Source organism: Sorghum bicolor, chromosome 9 (genome assembly GCF_000003195.3).
Source record: "Sorghum bicolor cultivar BTx623 chromosome 9, Sorghum_bicolor_NCBIv3, whole genome shotgun sequence".
Lineage (NCBI taxonomy): Eukaryota > Viridiplantae > Streptophyta > Magnoliopsida > Poales > Poaceae > Sorghum > Sorghum bicolor.
This window is the reverse complement of record NC_012878.2, coordinates 1,761,658-1,784,519: the sequence shown is the minus strand read 5'-3', so window position 1 is coordinate 1,784,519 and position 22,862 is coordinate 1,761,658. Positions and strand designations below refer to the sequence as shown.

The 22,862-nt window shown below is 41.8% G+C and overlaps 2 protein-coding genes and 1 pseudogene across 2 annotated transcripts; all 3 read right to left on the bottom strand.

Moving 5' to 3' along the window:
- On the bottom strand, positions 3,195–3,998 carry LOC8067354 (vegetative cell wall protein gp1). The gene has a single exon (XM_002439129.2). It carries the CDS (start codon positions 3,940–3,942, stop codon positions 3,265–3,267), a length of 678 nt encoding a protein of 225 aa, XP_002439174.1. The 5' UTR covers positions 3,943–3,998; the 3' UTR covers positions 3,195–3,264.
- LOC110430548 (proline-rich protein 2-like) lies at positions 15,747–16,624 on the bottom strand. The gene has a single exon (XM_021448315.1). It carries the CDS (start codon positions 16,568–16,570, stop codon positions 15,851–15,853), a length of 720 nt encoding a protein of 239 aa, XP_021303990.1. The 5' UTR covers positions 16,571–16,624; the 3' UTR covers positions 15,747–15,850.
- LOC110430240 lies at positions 19,264–22,186 on the bottom strand (annotated as a pseudogene).

The window sequence follows — 22,862 nt, the reverse complement described above, 5'->3', positions numbered from 1 at the left end:
TCTTTATCACATCAAATATTGTGTCACATAAATAAGTCTTAAATATAAATAAAAAATAACTAATTATATAGTTTGTCTGTAATTTACGAGAAAAATCTTTTAAGCTTAGTCCTATATATATATGGGCATGCAGCCCAAGCACATCAGCCCCGCATGAGGCTCTTTTTTAGCCCGGTCAATCACGGTCTGACCCAATGACCAGCGGGCCTAGGCTAGCACGACCCGAGGGAGCAGGCCGTGTCTAGGTCTTACCCTAGGCACGTGGGCTGGCACGGCATGATCCACAATTTTGGGGAGGTCCAGTGGCGGCCTGGTCACTGACCTCACCTGTTAAAAATCCCCCACTCCCTAGCCCAATACTATTCCTAACCTAACTTCCCCTGGCTCAACGCCTCCCTCCCCACCGTACGAGCGCGCCGCACTCACAACACGCAGGCGCACGTGCCTCGCTCCGTCACTCGAATCCCTTTCCCTGCGCCTCCCTCTACTCGCCATTCCCTTCCTCTACATGGTCGGTCGTCCCTCCTGCATTGTTGCCCAAGGGAAGCCAACGAGCAGCAACCTTCTCCCGCTGGCGCTCGACTGGCCGCTTGTCTGGCTATCCCTCACGACCTCGTGCTCCCCTTCTCCTTCGCCAATGAGGCAATGACGGCCATAGCTGCCCTTTGCGGCTCCACCCTTGGCCTTGGTGGCTCAATTGGATCCCACTAGGTGTGGAGATTCGACCTCGAGCACTGCCGCGAACGCGCCGCCACCTCCGCGCGGGAGTCGGACACGAGCACGCCTACTATCACGAATGTCGACCTTGCTCCGCCGTCCATCGCACACCACCTGCGGCTCCCTACCTCCCCTTCCCTCTCAGTGGGCCTCGGGCTGGCCCGGCCAGCCTAATAGGCCGTGCTTATCGGACCAGCTCGGCTCAAAAATTGGCCTAGCACACCGTGCCTGGGCCGAAGGCCAAGCCTGCGTGCATGATAGGCATAGCCTGTAGGGCATGACATTCTTTGTCGGCCTGCCTTCATCGGGGCGTGTCAGGCCGGCCTGGCCCGTTGCTCATAGTTAGTCCATAGTTGAACAATAATTGCCAAATACAAATAAAAATGCTACAATATCAAAAACTTTTCACACCGCAAACTAAACAAGGCCTTAAAGGGCAACCAAAGTGTGTGTAACAAACCTTGGCTTGTTTACAACTGAAATGTAATGCTATTTAACACTGAACACTGAAAAATGAAGTACTTGATCCAAGGCAACGAATTGTGTAGGAAAAAAGAACGTGATTATTAAAAAAACATTGTATAATGTAATAAGACAGCTGTTGTATTAAGTACGATCTTACGGTGTGAGAAAATTTGAGCTCAGTTCAGCCTTTGGAACACTCTGATGTCAAGCTAAACTCCCTCGTCTCTAATCCTGCAGGTCCTAGTACTCTCATTAGGTGAGCAACAACATTGGGCCTCCACTATTTTTTTCTTGAATTATACAGGAAAGCTACATATCATTTTATTAAAAAGAAAAATAAAAGAATACGAAGGGAGGAAAGTAAAATAGCGCTTCCTAGACACCTCCAACGGGGTTTAGTCAATACAACGTACTAGAAAATAAACTAGGTAAACATGGTCAGTAACCTCAAACGACCAAGACCTAGGTATGATTCAAGACGAACGGCCTCGCAAGGAACTCATCTAAATGTCGAGGCTCGATGGCAATTTCTACCCGAAACCCGATGGGTAAAAACCCTATTAGGGCAAGGGTATGGCTAATTTTTTCACCCATGGGTAAGTAAATGGGATAAAAGTCTTACCCAGCGGGTAAAGCGGGTAAGGGTATGGGACTGCATTGCCCAAACCCTTTAACCCATTGGTAAATTAAACCCGAACTAACTCTATGAATCATGGGTCAAAATTACCACCACACAGCCCAAGTCCACTAAAAATATATATAACGCAACCCTAGGTTTTCATCTCCTCATCCCACTTCCTCCCTCCCCTCCTACGCTCCCCCCTTGCGGTGCTGCATCTCACGCAGTCATGAACGTAGAGACCGCAGCCGCGAGTTGCCGTGACTCCGGACGTCGCTACCCCCATTCCTCGTGACTTCAGACGACAGATTTTATATTAGACTATTTGATCATGTGCTCGTATGACTAGTTTGTTTGATTAATTTGTTATTGATTTGTGGTTCTTTGGCTAAAATTGGGAATCTGGTATATTGATACATGTAATTTTGATATTGTAAACATTCTTAGATCTATGGGTAAGGATAACCCATGGGTACCCGTTACCCACATAGGTAAGGGTATGGGAAAGAACTTTTACCCGTGCATGAATATGGGTAAATTAGTGAGTAAAATATTTCCTCGTGGGTAAGGGTATGGGCAGCCATAACCCGGTGGGTAATTACCCATTGCCATCTTTAGGCTCCTGCCATACACCGTAGATTACTCTCATTTGCCACAGATTGAAGAAGCACCTACATATTAGGCCTAGCACCTTCAAAAAAAAAAACGCAAGCATTTTGGTGCTTCCACAATTCCAATAAAGCAACTGAAATGATCAGACTGTTGGGGCCTTTGCGTGAACCCATTAGACCCCCTTTGACGGTGCCGCATCACCAACCAGGGAAGAGAATATATATTGAATCCTTGAGTAAAATATAACAAGTCCAGCTTTTGAAAAATCAGTTTCCAAATTTGCCAGGCCAACACACAGGATGTGTTGAATATTTTCCTCCACCTAATCACAAAGCAAGCATGCTAGCGGGTGAGGAAGCCCCCGCTTGGCGAGGCAATTGGCAATCCAACAACTGTTGTTAATGGCCCTCCAAACAAAAATTTACATCACAAGGTGCCCAACCTCTCTCAATACGCTTAGGGTTCGTTCGTTTAGGCCAGGATTGGCCCGGGAATTGTTCCAGCTGCTCATAGCTTATGTAAATATAGCAAACAATCCAGCCAGAAATGATTTCAGGCCATGGTTCCCCTTCAAACGAACGGGCCCTTATGAGGCTCGAACCAAATGCTTCCAAGGGGAAAAGCATTGTACGCAGATCTGCTACCATATGTTCCAGTAATACTTAGCTTCTATTTGTGCTGGAACTGTTGTTTGTAAAACTAGGTCATCAACCAACCCCCAAATAAACAATATTGTCATGTACCATGATAAGTGTAAAACTAGGTTCGAGCGCAATATGCATGAACTCAAGAAAAGTAAACAACTCGGAGTGCTCTTATTATTTATGTCATTGCTTAGAGGTTACATCGCATCATCCTTGAGTACTCATCCCTTCATTACCAACAAGTTTCTCATTTACATTGAGCGCATGCTTATCATGGTCGATCATTTCCTCTATGGATGGTGGGTTGGTAAGTTTACCACAGCATGGTGGCAGCGGAACGCGGCTAGGCCCCCGTGGCAGCAAATCCCCAACCACATTTGGTGTCATCGCCACCGTGGAAGGAGGGTTCCTAGGTCCGACGGGTGGTGCTTTCCATGATGGTGGCTTGCCAGGCGAAGGGCTAGGCCCCCGTGGCAGCAAATCCCCAACCACATTTGGTGTCATCGCCACTGTGGAAGGAGGCTTCCTAGTTCCGATGGGTGGTACTTTCCATGATGGTGGTTTGCCAGGTGAAGGGCTAGGCCCCATCGGAAGCAAATCTCCAACCACATTTGGTGTCATCGCCACCGTGGAAGGGGGCTTCCTAGGTCCGCCAGGTGGTATTTTCCATGATGGTGGCATCGCCACCATAGGCGGCGGATGGCTAGGCCCGGAGGGAGGTACCCTCCCCCGTGGCAGCAAATCCCCAACCATGCCATGTGGCATAGCGGAGTATGGTTGTGCATCTACCATCGCTGTCAAAAGTGTGGTTAGAAGTGTCAGTGCCACCACAGCTACAATTGATGACGCGGTGGCCCCAACAATACTATTCTTGCTACTAGCCATGGCTAGCTTGTGATTTTTTCTTCTCTTTTTATGGATCTTTGTGCATAGGAGAGCATTGAGGTGGATGGAAGCTTGGGACCCCATGTATATATATAGTGGAGCATAACTTGTAAATAAGGCATGCATATGGAAATCAATCTGATTATTGGAATGCTTTTATGGCCCTTACATATGTTTGGCCTGCATTTAGAGTCTTATATATTTATCAAAAATTTTATGTATTCTCAAATGGAAGACTTTTATTGCACGGCTGAATATATTTAGCTTGCACTTATATCTTCCTTAACTTTTTCAAAAGTATCTTCCAATAGAAGACCAATTTTGGAATGTTATTATTAGTGCATTTTTGTGCTTTGCCTTCTTTTTGGTTAATTAGTCCTTATTAAATTTTTCAATCTTAAAGACATAATTTCAACTCTTCATTTACTACTACTTTTATAACTCAATATAATGAATATGTTATAATTCAACTAGTTGTAATATAGGTCCCTTTGATATTTATGTCACCCATACTTTCTCAAGCTCCAACAATCGATGTACATGAAAACGTAGTGACATTATAAAATTAATGCTATTAGTGTACTAATAAAAAAGGTACATCCTCTGTTCCAAATTATAAGGTGTTTTGACTTTTCTAGATACATTGCATTTGCTATGCATATAGATATATATTATATCTAGATACGTAATAAGAGCAATATATCTAGAAAATCCAAAATGTCTTGTAATTTGGAACGAATCTAGTATTTCCATAGTATACAAACCTTTTTATTTTCAATGCCATATTTTTCTAAGAAATTCAAGTCAAATTAAAGTCCAATCATAATTGTGGCAAGGGGAGTTATAAAAGTAAAACATTTTTATAGACCTCTAGCTAGCAATATTATTTCTATGTAGGATGTTTCTCTGTCTATACTATAATGTTATTTCCAAATTGTTTCTGTTTTCACCTTTCTATTTCAAATAAAATCAAAGATGGTATGGCCAGGAACAAAGATAGCACTGGTATTACAACAAATTTGGCATATCTTCTTCACTGGCTTTAAAGCATTAAATGGCTTCACCCAAGAAGTCTCTTAAATTGTATACTATAATGGATATGTAGAGGGTGGATCCAAAAATAATGGTTTCACCCAACTTCACCTGCCCGCTGGGCTCGATATGGGACTCTGCGAGGGAATGTTTCATAGCTCTATATTTGGAGCTACTTTGTCCATCGGTTTACCAAAATGGCTCTTGCTCCACTAATGTAGTTGTTTATGGAGCTACAACCAAAAAATGGTTTCACTGGTGAAGTGAAGCCATGCCAATATGACCTTAATATCGATCGGTAGTCGATAATACATGATAAAGGAATGGTTACACAGGACTGTATATATAGGAATGATAAGACAAGTTTTCAACCATGTTAGGTCCACATTACCCATGATCCATTGTCGTATGTCCATATTATCTTCTACACAAATGCTAGGTCCTACTTATTTCACCAACTTAAGTTAGGATCCCATGATCCATTGTTGTTAAGTATGAATGCATGAAGTCACACAACAATATACATGTACAAAGATTGGTCTAATATTTACTTGCATGTCATTTATATTAACATGTTAATATACATAGTTGGTTAATAGTAGATGTACTAAGATCATGCCTGTGCATTGCAATGGGAACAAAATAATGCAACGATGATATATTTAAGTTTGAACATATTGTTGTACTATTAACAAAAATGTTTCTTGAGTGTGATGTTCACGACAAACCATTTATAGCCAATCTGATAGCAGTGATTGATTTTTTCCACCAGGAAGCATAGTAGTATGTAGTTTGCAAACTTTTATCTAGTGTCATACCAATTGTCGGTCGATGAGGTTATGCCACAACTTCAGCAGCTTTTGCTGATTCACAAAAATAATTAAACAATTTTACCATAGCGCAAAGTTCTTGCATTGACATTCATATTTAGATCAAAAGTTGAAAATCAACGTGTGTTGCAATAGGATAAAAAATATAATTATGATTCATTTTGAAATGTGTAGGTAACTCATGACTCTTTTTACTACTTTTAAGTCACGGTAATATAGCAGTAAGAAGTGGTGGTTTTAGTCTAGGAGTGGCACTAATTAATAAAATTGAAAACCGCTAACATGCAAAAGAGTATGTGAAACTTGATCGATGTAGAAATATACATTTCGTCACAAACAACAAATTATAAAGTTTTATCAAACATGCATGTAAGATCAATTAATTGAAATGAATACTGTGGATTATTCTGACACAAACATGACCACGGCTAGGTTGATGCCAGAGAGGCAACAAGGTTCCAATAGCATGCAAAACCGATCTAATTGTTAACCCATGACATCTAAGTCGACAATAATATTTCTAATTTTTTTTTTGCACTCATCCTGCTCAACAAATAATTTTTTTGCACTAATCCTGCTCAACAAATAAACATGTAGATTAGTTGAGAATGTATAATCTATACCTAATAATAAATTGTGAAAATTTTAGTTCACCATGAAATTCTGTTCTCACCAGTCCATCTGTATAGAACTATGATTCTTTACCTCATATTTAATCAAGAAAATTTTAGTCTGCCCACTTTTTCTGTCCGCCCATAGTATATGAACACAGCTCGACCGGGATAGTTGAGTTCGAGTAGAATACAGAGTCTGATCCGTTCCCAAATTTCAAGGATGCAACAAGTTAATCATGGCAGCGATAGACCCAGCTAATAAAAAATCTTTTGTAACAGAGAACGTGTAAATCTTTACCTAATATTTAATCAAAGAAAATTCCAGTCAAGCCAATTTTTTTGTCCGCCCATAAATAACAGATTACCTAAAATTTAATCATGAAAATTTCAGTATGTCCACTTTTTTAGCGGCTCATAAATAACAAATTGGGAAAAAAATTACGCAAGCCCGAGGGCTTGAACCCTGACGAACCAAAATCTACCTAGATATAAATACTAGAAAATCAAGAACATAAATAAAACCATTCTTTTCTTTTTTAATCCCCAGTAAAAAATTATAAGAGTTTGCGTAGGGCTAGCGGCGGGGGCGTCATGCTGGAGTGGTAGACAGAAACCCTATGGTTAAGGTAGGACGTCGTGGGAGGTTGTGAGGCAGTGATCCTGTGTGAGGTGCGGTGCCGACGGTGGGTGCTAAAAGCCTAATGGAGAGGGCGCTCACTGAGCAGTGCATGAGACAGCGGACGCAAATGAGAGCAGGATTGGAGGCGGCGCCAATAAGTAAGAAGAAGGATCGTACAGTTTCCAACCATGCGATTCTTTTCCCATAGCAACGTACGGGTATATTTCCTATAAAAACTTTAAAAGCATATATTCATGCAGCGGGGGATCCAAAACTTGTCCTGAAACTCGGTGGGCTTGGAAAACCTGCACGATGCAAAAAAAAAAGTTTATTTTACCTCTCAGTTTATTTTGCCCACACGCATGCTCTTATTAGCATCTAAACAGTACGAGTTATATATGCTAGATGAACCCAAATATTCCTCTGCACGTACGAGATGGGGCTGAAGTCCATTTTGCTGCAGATTCCAAATGTTTGTCGTACTTCTTTTCAGAAATGTATCTAATAATGGAGTTTTGGAGTTGCAAAGATATCAAACCGCAGATATTTTCCTAAATCCTAACTACATATTCATCCTGCAAAATAGGCAATCCATATATAGATTAAATGAAATTCGGTCCGCATCAAATTTTCAAATTCATCCCTAGTAGGAGACAAGGAGTACTTCGGAAGAAAATGACATACAAATGATATCCCATGAAGTCAAAAGAACACCATGGTAAACATTACATTTTTAGCAAGGTTTGTAAATATACCCAATTTTACTCAAAAGTTACAGAAGGGTTTCAAATCTAATTAAGGTAAATCACGGCTGATGTGCCTGGTTATATGCTTTTTTTGGCTTATTGTGCCTAGTGCTTATATGTGTGCGTATGGTGTGGTCCTGTTTGATTTATTTGATCCCATATTACCTACGAGCAGCAACACAACTGAAGGACAGAGGAGAGGTCAGCAAACAGTGTAGTGGTCATGCAACTGCAACTATGTTCTAACTTCTAAAACAATAATAGATCTCCCTTAGATAGCCAGAGGTAGAATATTTAAAACTACATGAATTTTATAGAAAACAGGATGACATGATAAATGTGGGTTTATCCCTGATGAAAACTAGATCTTGCAAAAATGGATGGAAACCCGGGCCCGCCTCTCCTGTTTCACATCCTGTTCCCGTATTTTTCCTTAAATCCCATATTTTCCTTAATTATAGAATAAACTAGCAGAACAAAGCTGAAAACAAAATAGGACTTTCATCGCTATATATATGATTGGCCCGTGTGGCGAGATGCCTGTTTGCCAGCGTACGGTTCGTGTTTGCCGCATGTGTAGGGGCGAAGCTAGAGCAAATTAGAGGGGATTCTTTTCTCTTATAGTCATGAAAATTTAATCTATAACTATGATGAAATTTTGTTTCTAATAGTGATTTTTCAAATTTTGGTGGGTGCCTGGGCACCCACAACCTTCAACGTAGCTTCGCCCCTGCCGCCTGATGATGTTTGCAATGTTTATTGGTTATAAAAAACTGAGTACATCTCTGCCTGTGCTTGTCGTCTGTTGATATTTGCCGGCCAGCTGATGATGATATCGGGAAATTTATATTTATGAGGTTAAGGGTTATGGATATGTGCAGGTTGTTGCGATAGTGTAGATGGGTTGTTTGCAATGTTTATTTTTCTTGTATTCTACTGAAAGTTTGTTATCTTGTTCCTTCTACTTGTGACCCAAGATTGTAATGTCATGCTACGTGTTATTCTTATCTTTATTTAACACGAAACTGTGGGCCTGAGAAGACATCACGTTACACCAAACTTCACAATTGTCATGTGTGTTTTTTTCATCCCTACTCTCCCCAATGCCATCGCCAAATATAATTCCCTTCTCTTATGCGGCCCACCGATGAAGCCTTCGGCTTTGGTGGGCCGGCGCCCATCTCATCCCCCATCGAGGCCCATTCAATGCGGTTCCTCCCCTCCCAGCGGGGCACTCGACCATGCCCATGCCATCTCCGGCGCTCCTCACCCTCGCTCTCCCATAGCTCAATCAATTAGAATGACAACGGATATGGTCGAGTGCTGAGTGAGTCCCATGTGCTAGTAGTGCCTACTACAATGGATTTGAGGGTCCAAATTTGAGGGCTCCCATTAAAGTAGATGCAAAAAAAAAAACATACCCTCAAAAGTAATAGCAGCCTCTCGAATCAAACGTAGGGGCCCTAATTTGAGGTCTTTTGCTGAAGTTGCTCTAACACATCGATATCTATGTTATAATTGAGCCAATTGTAATTGCAAGTCACTATAAAAATTATGATACTCAAACTTTCTCAACTTTTGATAGAAACGAAGATACAGTAACAAAGCACAAAATTATGTTATATTCATACATTCACCATGAACATATTTCAATTCCCTGAACTACTACTACTTTCATAACTCATCAATATCTATGTTCTTTTAGGGAAGCACAAAGGCCAAAGCTCTACTACAACATAATATTATACCCCCTACATTCTAAGTTATAAGATTTTTGACTTTTGTAGGTACATAGTTTTTGTTTTCGCACTTAGATATACACTATGTCTAGATATATAGTAAATGCAATATATCTAGAAAAGTAAAAGATAAGACCCTCAGCAAAGGTTTAAAAAAAATAAAAAAATGTTGCCGAGGGCGTGAGAAAGTCTTCGGCAAAGAATTTTTTTATAAAAAAACCATTGTGATAGCAGGCCCCATGCGGCGTGGATGGCATAGAGCTGGTCCGCCCAGTACTGTTATGGGTGCGTGCCCCTAGGCACAACCCATTGTAATAGCAGGCGGTGCAGGGGTATGCCAAGCCCTATACTGTAACATGACAGCCATTGTACGAGCTCCTTATGCTGCCGTTGTACGAGCTCCTTATGCCCAGAGTGGACACTGGACAGGGATAGCCCGGGCCCTCTGTTGCCTGACCCTTAGATGGAGCCCATGCCCCAGGGATTAGGTAATGCCTTGTTTAGATCCGAAAAAGTTTTTGGATTTTGACACTGTAGCATTTTCGTTTTTATTTGACAAACATTGTCCAATTATAGAGTAATTAGGCTTAAAAGATTTGTCTCCCGATTTACCGGCAAACTGTGCAATTAGTTTTTGTTTTCATCTATATATTTAATGCTCCATAAATGTGCCACAAAATTTGATGTGACGAAAAATCTTGAAAAGTTTTTTGTTTTTGGAGTGAACTAAACAAGACCTAAGTCGAAACTTCGCCCTAGATAGCTGCCGACAATGGGACCCCAACGCGCCTTGGAGGAGGGTCGGGGAAGCGTCGGAGTTGGACAACGATGTTTCCACCCAACAAACGCGCGCCGTCAAGCACAGCACAGCGCCGGCAGTAGTAGTACGAGGAGTGCGGCGATCGCCGGTGCTGTGGAAGCCTTTCTGCGCCCATTGTTGGCGCTAGCAGACGAGCTGCGTGTGGGTGGCTGTGTGGCTGAGCTTCTATGGATCGATGGGTTGTTAGATCTCTGTCGGAACGCTGCGTACACAGCCGGGGGCTTTCTATGAACTTTTTGACACAACTCAACTTCACTAGTAAATCTGTTTTTTTAGAAAATAGCTTTATGAGCAACTTTCTAGATGAAGCGAGCTGTTTTGGAAAAAATATTTGGTAAAATAGCTTCACTAATTACTTCATGTGAAACTACTGTGAGCTATACCAAATAGACCCTACATATAGCGTGCACTCAGAAGATGGCTCCCGTGCACTGCGTTTGCTGCTGCCCTAAAAATAGTGATCTTACTAATATATATAAAATAAATAGTGTTCTTAAGATTGTTCTATTTCTTAATTAGAGCAACTCCAAAAGGCTAGGAAATCTGCGCCGTCTTTTTTGTTTTTTGGCCATTTTTTCGAAAGATCTTTGTGCCAACCACCACCGCCCACTACCGACTTGGAATAAAAGTAACGGTACATGTGACCTTTACTGTGGCGGTTTGTTGCTCGCCTTGATAAATCGAATAGAAAAAACAGAAAAAAGAAAAAACTATGGATAAACTGCAAGCCCACATGCCCGCCAAGCCCATCTATGCGCCACTCCTGCACGCCACCGCTGCCGCACCTGCGCACTGCAGCCGTCAGGGAGCCCCGCCACCACACAAGACTGCCAGACCTGACCTCCTCCTTGACGGATCTAGTGGTGGCCGCTCGATCGTCCTTGCTGGAGTCCTTGCACCTCCTCCGTGCGCCGTCGGATCTGGAGAAGAGCTGGAGCACCACCAAAGTAGAGGTAGAGGTGGAGGGCAACAAATCCGGGAGGTTAGCCACAATGCCCTCGCGCCGCTGCCATGCCCCGCACTCGTTGTCCCTGTGCCGGCCAAGTGGAGATCTGTGGCAGCCTGCTTGGTGGAGGGGCGCCGAAGAGGGACGCACCAGGGGAGCGGAAAGAAGGGGACACGGGGGAGAGGAAGACACCGGGGCTCCTGCCGGCCCCCTCGTCAGGGCGCTGCTCCTGCCCGGCGCCAGGGCTCCTCCTCAACTAGTGGGAGTGTGGCGAGGGAGCCGTCGGGGTGGGGAGTGGTGGGGGCACGGCGTGTTGGAGGAAGAGGACGCAACACATCGGAGGAAGAGGGCGGCTGATGCGAATGAGAGAGAGTGAGCTAGGGTTTTCATTAATATACTGTAATAGTTATCACGCCTCGCCTGGGCTTCGTGGGCCTCAAGAATATTAATCGAGACGGACCTTATAAGTGGCCCGCCTCGGTTAATAGGGCCATTTCTGAAGGCAGGCTCCTTTATAATAACTGCCTCCGTTAATGGATTTTGCGAGACGGTTTCTTGTAACCGCATCGGTTAATAAAAAATGACCGTCGGCCTCCGAGACCACTTTCAAAACGCCTCGCAAATTACTGTGGCGCCATGCCATCTTACCTCAGTGCCAATAGCAATGGCGCCAAATCTAGAGTCCACATTCGAAAATCAAACCACTAGAGATGTATTTGTGAAAAACTTTTGAAAAAAAGACCCAAAAAAAACAAAAAATAGGGGATGCCGCTGCTGCCATCCAGGCCCATCGCTTGGCCAGCACCGCCTGTACCCTAGGCCCTAGCCCTAGCATACGCTAGAGCGTGTCACAAATAACCTTAGGCCAAATAATTAAAAAGTAATAGGAGAAATTATTATTGATATATTATTTTATGAGTAAAGTCCCCCATCGGTCCCTAAACTTGTATTGTCATATCATTCTGGTCCCTAAACTCACAAATTGATCATTTAGGTCCTCAAACTTGTTCGTCTGTATCATCTCGGTCACTAAACTTGTTCACTTGTGTCATTCTGGTCCCTAAACTTAGAAATCATCCATTTAGGTTCTCAAATTTATTCAACTGTGTCATCTCGGTCCCTAAACTTGGTTTTGAATCTCATCTGGGTCAAAACAAAGCGATCTAAAAACTCTATATCAAAAAATAATACATAACTTTTTCATATAAACTCGATTGAAGACAAACTTTATATTAAAGTTATAGTCCTCAGCACAATCTACAACTTTGTAGTTGATTTTTTTATTTGAAGTCGTTTAGTGTTATAAAATTTAATTTTAAATTTTAAATTTCAAACTTTATAAACTGATAAAAAATATTTTGTGACCCTAAACAATTTTAATTTAAAACTTTTCAACTGCAAAGTTGTAGATCGCGTTACTGCCTATAATTTTGGTATAAAGTTTATCTTCATTTGAGTTCATATAAAAAGTTATGAGTTATTTTCAATATAGAATTTTTAGATTCGTCCTGTTTTGATCCAGATGAGACTTAAAAACAAGTTTAGGGACCGAGATGACACAACTGAACAAGTTTGAGGACCTATATGGGAGATTTTTAAGTTTAGGAAACAGGATGACACAACCGAATAAGTTTAGGTACCTAAACGGTCGTTTTGCGAGTTTAAGGAACATGATGACACATCCAAACAAGTTTAGGGACCGCTGATGGACTTTACTCTTATTTTATTTTTGCACAGGCGAGGCAGAAATATTTTGTAATTAGATCTCTATTAGCCAAATTATTGAACCACGTAATCCTTGTGTGATATGGCCACATGCATCCAGTGATGTAACAATGAAATAGAGATTTAGGGGAAAAAATACCCTCCAACAACTTTTAAAACTGAATATCCAAATATAGCCATTTTCAACTATGAATTTCTCGCTAGCTAAGAATAGAGAGAAAAAATGATTCCTTAGAATACGCATAACATATAGAAAAGCTATCGGAGAATTGAAATATATATAAAAATTTATTCAAATAACTCTTCAGATTATGATTTAAAGAGTGAGTTTTAGAAAGACTCTTGAAGAAAAGTTCTTAGCAAAGGCAAAAAAAAAACCCTGGATCAGAAGAGCAGTGGGGTCTTCAGACTTCCGATCGAACCAGGCGCCTGTACTCCCGATGGAAACCTCATCACAATTTTACATGGGTTTTCATGAGACGTTTATTTCTCCAATCATCAAGAACGTCCACATAATGTGTTTTTATACATGGTATATATACATTATGCATGACAAACAAAAAACAATTTATTCGTCAGAAGATATAGTAATGCGGCGGCGGTTACGCTTCACTGAATCACTGGGTTGGGTGACGGAGGATGGGTCGGCGCCGGAGGAACAGGTGCTCGCCTCGCCGCTGCCGTGGTCGTCGTTGGCGGCGGCGGTGGAGGGTCGATGATTATGAGATCGTGGGGGAAGCGAGGGGGAGGAGGGGAGGCGATCCTCCCGGCCTCCAGCCGCCGCACTCTCGCCGCCGAAGCCGTGGAGGAGAGCAGGAGGCAGCAGACGACGAATGCCGCCGCCGCGGTGATGGCACTGGCAGGCGTCTTCATGTGCCCCGCCATTGACGTTGCTAGCTAGTAGAGATGCTCTTGGATGCATTACAATTTGCACAGCTCCTGCATGGGGCATTATATATAGGTTGAATTCGCGTGAAAGCTGGAGACAGGTGTGCGATGCGAGCTCACAGGAGTAATAACTCTTGGAGGATTTGATCAGTGATCATTTTGCCATATATATGGACAATGCAGTAATTAATAAGATTTTTTTGTATTTTATAGTTTTCCATTTGGATGGAACGGTAGGCCTTGTTTAGTTCGTAAAATTTTGGTTTTTTGGCTACTATAGCACTTTCGTCTTTATTTGACAAACATTGTTCAATCATGGAGTAACTAGGCTCAAAAGATTCATCTCACAAATTTCAGGTAAACTGTGTAATTAGTTTTTATTTTTATCTTTATTTAATGCTCCATGTATGCGACCAAAGATTCGATGTGACGGAGAATCTTTAAAATTTTTGCGAAGCAACTAGCAGGAAGATTTGAGAATGAAATGATAATGCCATCAATATTTCATATATTCGTGACAAGTATATAAACATCGAGTAATTTGATCGATTGACATTTAATACTTAGATTATAAGCAAAATTGATTTTCACATGCTCCCTATTTTTTAGCACAGGCGTGGCGGCTCTATCGAAAATTGCCTATAAAATTAGTTGTGAGATGGCCTGCTTCTAGAATTCGATTTGTAGATGCCGTTGGTGTTCAGCCGCTAGAAATGCCCTCTGTGTTCAGACGCTGATTGACAGTACCACCAACTGTCTCCAGAAATCTCATTCCTAAATGAGCTGAGTGCTTTCAACCCTGTCCATTTGTACAAGCACAAGCAAGGCTGCAGGGGTTGTAAATCTGTGTCATGAATAATTTGTACAAGCACAAGCAAGGCTCCAAGGGTTGTAAATCTGTGTCATGACTCATGATCAAATCACTGCAATAAGTTGATATAATGAGATTGCCCCCCACCCCCAAAAAAATTATGGCTATTGCACCCATCATCTAATCAACAGATTGCAAAGCTCCAAGAAGTACTAGAAATGGACTCCGGAGCTCGCTATTCTTCATTACTGCTTCTTGTATATTTCCTAGGATAATTGCTTGTAAAATCTAGCTGCATCACTTTAGTTTTGCTTCTATCTTAGTAGTGTGAACTAGATTCTCTGTCCTCGCAGCAACTTCCATTTTTCTTCTTTGTTTCAAACATTATGGTGGTGACCTTCAAACATCTAGTGTGTATTGCTCTTCTCTTCCATCTCCATCTCCCTTTTGAAAAAAGTTATAGATTTATTTTGTGTGGCATTTATTTCTAGAGGTGCTTTCTTAAGAGGCACCAAAGGAAGTAGTCTTACTTTTAAAGACACTTTTTTAAGAGAACCTCATACGAAAGTCCAGTTTAGAGGGGAGCCTCTTTAAGTAACAGACCATTTTAGAGCAGAGCTCTGTTTTAAGATTTGTCTTTCTTAAGAGACCTTCACCTGAAAATCTATTTCTATAGGCGGGTACACTCATTAGGCCTTGATTATTTTTACAGGTAAGTGTTGTTTTTGGTAGCCACTGAAAATAAAATGTAGCATCTCAAAAAGCAGAGTTATAGTAGTCATTTACGTTTGGATTCATATGTTTTAGTTTCTTTTGTTAATCTGGTCCTGACTCGAAGAAATTGAACTACACCTTCTTGCTAGCCTGTTAGTGATAGGTGTTGTTTGTTTATAGTCAGTTTGCAAGAAGCTAGAGGATCTTACAACACAAAGTTGAGATGGAGGCTGTCTGAAGGTTATTGTAGGAAACTTCATCTCCGAAGAAAGGTGACATTTGGGTTCAGAGAAGAGAATCTTTCCTAGACCATATGCATGAACTCAAGAAAAATAAACAACCCAGCCACTCTTATTATTTAGTTATTGCTTATAAGTTACACCACATCATCCTTGTGTATTCATCCCTCAGTTACCAACAAGTTTCACATTTCCACCAACGGAGGCGGATGGCTAGGCCCGGAGGGTGGTACTCTTCTTCGTGGAAGCAAATCCCCAACCCTGCCAGGTGGCGTCGCAACCAAGGGTGGTGGATGGCTAGGCCCAGAGGGTGGTACTCTTCCTCGTGGCAGCAAATCCCCAACCCCGTTAGGTGGCGTCGCCACTAAGGGCGGCGGATGGCTAGGTCCAGAGGGTGGTACTCTTCCTCGTGGCAGCAAATCCCCAACCCTGTTAGGTGGCGTGGCAACCAAGGGCGGTGGATGGCTAGGCCCAGAGGGTGGAACTCTTTGTCGTGGCAGCAAATGGCCAACCACGTCAGGTGGCGTCGCCACCAAGGGCGGTGGATGGCTTGGCCCGGAGGGTGGTACTCTTCCTCGTGGTAGCAAATCCCCGACCCCGTCTGGTGGTGACGCCACCAAGGGTGGTGGATGGCTAGGCCCTGAGGGTGGTACTCTTCCTCGTGGCAGCAAATCCCCAACCCCGTCTGGTGGTGACACCAGCAAGGGTGGTGGATGGCTAGGCCCTGAGGGTGGTACTCTCCCCCGTGGAAGCAAATCCCCAACCATGCCATGTGGCATTGCTGAGTCATCATATGGCTGTGCATCTGCCTCCATCATCAAAAGTGTGGACAGCAGTGTTAGTGCCACTACGACCACAATCGGTGATGCAGTGGCCCCAATGATATTGTTCTTGCTGCTAGCCATGTCTAGCTTGCGATTTTTTTCTTCTTCTGTTTTTGTGGATCAAGCGAATGGGAGTACTGTGGTGGATGCAAGTTGGGCCCCTGTTTATATAGTCGAGCCTAGCATGTAAATATGGCATGCATATGGAAATCAACCGAATTAGTGGAATGCTTTTATTGTCCCTCACATATCTTTGGCTCGCATTTATAGTTTCTTATATTTATCAAAATTATATATGCTCAAATGGAAGACTTCTATTGCACTACTGAATATGTTTAGCTTGCATTTATAGCTTTCTTAAATCTTCAGAAGTACGTTCAAAATAGAAGACCAATTTTGGAAATTGTTTAGTGTATCTTTATGTTTTGCCAACTTTTCTGTTTCTGAATTAGTCATTAAATTCTCTGTACCTTTGAGTCACATAACATCAATTCTTCCTTTACTACTATTTTTGTATAACTCAATAACTCAATATGTTACAATTCAGCCAATTGTAATATGGTCTCATTGAGGGCTCTAACTTTGATATAAACAATATCTTTATTTGACACGATACTCTAAATTTTTCTGTCGGGTAAACCATTTTCCTATCGGTATGTTATTTTCCTTGTCGGTTGACCGCCCACAGAAAAATTTGTTGTCGACAAGTTTAGAATTAATTTTTTTGTCGAAAGGTGACGACAAGAGAAAAAAATTACCGACAAGGAAATACATTCTCTATCGGTTGAGGAACGATAAAAAAACAGAACTTACACCGATAGGAAAACACTTATTTTTCTGTTGACCTTAGCCCAACAGAAAATAAAAATTTTCCATGTCAACTCACCACCAATAGGATAATTCAAACAAATTGACAGAAAATGTATTTTTTACAATTGCATTCACCAGACCAGAAAAGGATCTTATTCACAATTCCATACTATTCAGCTAGAACACAAATATATTACATCAATTTGTCATCATCCACATGACATACACATTAGAAGCCCACAGCTAGCATCAATAGCCACAATTAAGATGCTCATAGTTTTTGCATCTACAGCTACATGATAAGATGTTCTAGGTCTTGCATCTAATATTTTTACAAAAGCAGTAGTTGATTTCTCTTCCCAAAAACTGGCATCAAGCATCAACTACTTGGCTGCACCTTTACTATCTAGAGGTTAGAAATGACGTACCAACAGCTTCTACAACACATAAAATGGCATTATCAGATTGTGATGACTCCAACCTTCATGCATGGTTTCCACAATGGACGTTCACTATTTCTAGTGCAACTCGACGTGCGGCATTGTCTTCATCTTGGCCATTATGAAACAAAACTTCACTGGCCTCTGCATCAACTTCAGAACGCTCAAACCATTATTTTTTGACGACATGCTCAAAACCATATGTAGGGAAGGCATAATCATGTTTCCATTCTCACTGACCTTTTAAGGTGAGTGTCATACTACATGCAAGAGACAATAGACATATTGTAAATGAGGATAGGAAAAATCTGCACGAAGTTTTAGTTTAACACTTTGACTAGACCTACAACAGATCTTGCACCAAACTAGATTGAGTAAAAATAAGTTTATACAAAGATGACCAGCACTCATTATCACAAAATCCTTCCTCGTCAAAAATTGAAGACTTGCAATAGCAGACATGCATCAGCAGGGTTCTTCATCCCCATGTTTAGCTTGCATTGTATCTAGCACTACAAGAAATCTCAGGTGCTATGACAATTTTATTGCGTCTGAATAACGAACACATGATTTTCATCCGAAAGTCGTTCTCGTTCTCCTCCTAAAAGTCTTTTTTTTCTCGAATATGTAAAAGATTTGCATGGTATTTGTAACTAGATGATACCCTACGTGTACCTGCAGGATTTGTAGGTTTAAGAGAAGAAAAGATTGATGACGTTGGCATGAGAAAAGCGACCTCGATCGCCATGGGCTGCCATGCCTTTATACCTTCAACTTTGTATAGTTGATATGTGGAACCTATACGTTACTCGCTCAGGTATTCTCTTTCATCTCCATCTCCCTAAAGGTTATGGATTTATTTTGTGTGGCAGTTATTTCTAGAGGCGCTTTCTTAAGAGACACCAAAGAAAATAGCCTTACTTTTAAAGATAATTTATTAAGAGAACCTCATACGAAAGTCCAAGGGGAGCTCTTTAAGTAAGAGACCATTTTAGACGAGGGCTCTATTTTAAGATTTGTCTTTCTTAAGAGACTTTCACCTGAATATCTATTTCTATAGGTGGGTACACTCGTTAGGCCTTGATTATGTTTAGAGGTACTCCCTCCATACCCATAATTCTTGACGTTTAAGACATGATTGTGGTAACCAAGAAGTGATTAATTAGGGGTTAGTTTTCCATGTCTGCCCCTAACAAATAAGATTGTGAATGCTCCTTGTATGAAAAAGTAAATCAGTTCAGCTGGCAAATGCGCAAAGGTTTGAAGTTCGATCTCTATTGGCCGCTTGTTTTGCTTGTTGCTTCATTTTGCATGTTTTTTTTCTTTCTTTTTTTGCATGCGAGCGGCTGGCCGATAACTGGTTCCATGCTTGCTTCCTAGACCATATGCATGAAGAAAGGTGACATTCACGATCAGAGAAGAGAATCCTTCCTAGACCATATGCATGAACTCAAGAAAAATAAACAACCCGGCCACTCTTATTATTTAGTTATTGCTTATAAGTTACACCACATCATCCTTGTGTATTCATCCCTCAGTTACGAACAAGTTTCACATTGCCACCAAGGGAGGTGGATGGCTAGGCCCGGAGGGTGGTACTCTTCCTCGTGGAAGCAAATCCCCAACCCTGCCAGGTGGTGTCGCAACCAAGGGTGGTGGATGGCTAGGCCCAGAGGGTGGTACTCTTCGTCGTGGCAGCAAATGCCCAACCACGTCAGGTGGCGTCGCCACCAAGGGCGGCGGATGGCTAGGCCCGGAGGGTGGTACTCTTCCTCGTGGCAGCAAATCCCCAACCCTACTAGGTGGCGTCGCAACCAGGGGTGGTGGATGGCTAGGCCCAGAGGGTGGTACTCTTCCTCGTGGCAGCAAATCCCCAACCCCGTCAGGTGGCGGAGCTACCAAGGGTGGCGGATGGCTAGGCCCGGAGGGTGGTACTCTTCCTCGTGGTAGCAAATACCCAACCCTGTTAGGTGGCGTCGCAACCAAGGGTGGTGGATGGCTAGGCCCAGAGGGTGGTACTCTTCGTCGTGGCAGCAAATTCCCAACCCCGTTAGGTGGCGTCGCCACCAAGGGCGGCGGATGGCTAGGCCCGGAAGGTGGTACTCTTCCTCGTGGTAGCAAATCCCCAACCCGTTCAGGTGGTGTTGCCACCAAGGGCGGTGGATGGCTAGGCCCAGAGGGTGGTACTCTTCCTCGTGGTAGTAAATCCCCAACCTCATCAGGTGTCGCCACCAAGGGCGGTGGATGGCTAGGTCCAGAGGGCGGTACTCTCCGCCGTGGCAGTAAACCCCCAACCATGCCATGTGGCATTGTTGAGTCATCATATGACTGTGCATCAGCCTCCATCATCAAAAGTGTGGTCAAGTGTCAGTGCCACCACGACCACAATCGGTGATGCAGTGGCCCCGATGATACTATTCTTGTTGCTAGCCTTGGCTAGCTTGTGATTTTTTTGTTCTCTTTTTGTGGATCAATGTGAATGGGAGGGTACTGTGGTGGATGGAAGTTAGGCCCCTATATATATAGTCGAACCTAGCCTGTAAATAGGGCATGTATATGGAAATCAGTCGAATTAGTGGAATGCTTTTATTGTCCATCACGTATGTTTGGCTCGCATTTATATAGTTTCTTATATTTATCAAAATTATATGTGCTCAAAATCTCAAATGGAAGACTTCTATTGCACTATAGAATATGTTTAGTTGCTTCCATAATTTTCAGAAGTACATTGAAATAGAAGACCAATTTTGGAATTTGTTTAATCCATCTTAATTAGTCCTGATTAAATTCTATCTTCGAGACATAACATCTACTCTTCATTTACTACTACTTTTGTATAACTTAGTATCAATATGTTACAATTCAGCCAATTGTAAGGTTTCATTGAAAGCTCTAACTTTGATATAAAAAGTACTTTATTTTTTAATGCAACAAGCTCTGCTACGTGATTATTATGGTACTTAAATTTTATTCTATCTTTTTTAGCATCTTAAGAACTTCAATGTGAAAACTCAAAACATAAAGTTGTAGATCTCATTGGGAGCTACAACTTTAATATAAAAATTATTTTTATTTAACACCATACAGAAAAGATATTTTTCTCTAATGCAGCAAGCACTAGAACGCGGTTATTATGCTCTTGAAATTTTATATTATTTATTTGAGCATCTTAGTATCCTTAAATGAGAAACCTCAAGACTAGAAAGTTGTAGATGTCATCGACGGCTACCATTTTTATATAAATTTCATCTTCATCCGATGACATATACCAAAGAGTTATGATTTCTCAAATATTCGGTCTTATCACGCCAGGTGGCATTGACAGAACAATACTGTCACACTAGCAGGAGTATCTTGTCATCATTTTTCACGTCGAAAACATCATCTAATGTAGCAGATGTTACCACGCAAATACATGTGGTACGACAACATTACTTGGCCGCGCCTGCGACACTAGGAAACCAAAAGGGTTAGATTTGAAATTTTTTTAGGAGTGATTATTATTAAAATATGGAACAAAAAAATCAAAAATAAAAAATCCTAATTTTTACTATGCAGTTAGATATACACTATAATGCATTGTATCTAGCACTACGAGAAATCTTAGGAACTATGACAATTTTTATTGCGTCTTAATGACGAACACATGCTTTTTGTCCAAAAGTTGTTCTCTCCTCCTAAAAGTTGTCATAAAACAGAATGAGTTATTGACAAATTGACTCATCGTCACGAAAATATTGTCATGGATCCTCAGCTTTCTTGTAGTGTAGAAAAGTCAAATTGAAATGGAATACTACATAATATAGTTAATCCAAGAGAGTTAACCCAAGTGAGGTTCTAATTGAACCATTTGTGACCACAAGTTTCTTTAAGATTTATGCCACTCAAACGTTCTCAACTTTTCATTAAAAACGAAGATATATATAGTAAGAATGCAAAATTATGTTATACGAGTACATTCACCACGAACAAATTAAACTTCCATAGTATATCCTAAGTCTTTCAAAGGTACTCCCTCTCCATGCAATTTTCAGATAAAATCAACTCGGTTGTTCACATGATTCATCACATCGTTTATTCAGTAACCTGAATATCCATTACCTTGACCTCCCGCTCAATGAGAAGCAAGCACGAGATAACGCGCGGTAGTCCAGAACCCATCCAAAAATGCAGCTATTTTTGGGCTGACGGCAATTGTGTTCGGAGATAGTTATCGCTTAGCTCGGCCCACTGGCATACATTGGAAATTATGCAAAGTTATTAATTAATCATACACAAAACCATACAACAATATGGTGCTTGTTATAGCTTTAATTTTTCAACCGATCTTGTAGCTAGCTACCGCGGCTTCAATTAATTTATCAATTCCAAGGCTGCAGCGACGACCAGCCGGCGGCAGAGGTTGGTAGTCTTCTTGCTGCACCGCCGCTGGAGCCTGCTTGTCCATGGTGGAGGCCTGGAGGGCAAGTCCATGTCATGTCCCGGCCGTGGTGGCCGGCCGGAGTGCAGAGGTTGCCTTTTCTTATGGTTGTGCGCCCCGGCCCGGTGTACGACAGCAGCAGCGGTAATAAAGAGGACAAGGAGCGACACCGGTGGCGTTCCTACTGTGCCCGGAGGCTGCCATTGTTGTTGTTGTTGCTGCTGCTGCTGCTATCTGTGCTTCTTGTTGTTGGAGGAACGACGCGTTGTTGTTGCAGCTATCTGTGTTTCTTGTTGTTGGAGGAACGATGCCGGCCGGCTTTATACTATTTATATACAGCGTGAACTCGCTCGCTGGTGGCTTTAACATTTGCATGAACAGATGGGCGTCGTCTAAACTAGGTGGTCATTTACTTTTTTGCTCTGAGAGAGCTGCCAATACTGTGTTGCATAGATAGATGGACAATCGATTTTGAAATTAACTTAATGGGCTTTGATACTTTACTTGCTTTCTTGGTTGTTAATTTGACCTTATTAAGACCCACTTTGTATCCCTATAGATAATAGCTATATAGTTATCTTTTTTTAATCCAAATAAAAGTAGCTAATAAAATAGTTAATTGTTAGTTGGACCTCTAGCTAGGTAATAATTATCTCACTAGTTAGACCAAATGAGATAATAGCAGCTAGTTATCTTAGTAGCA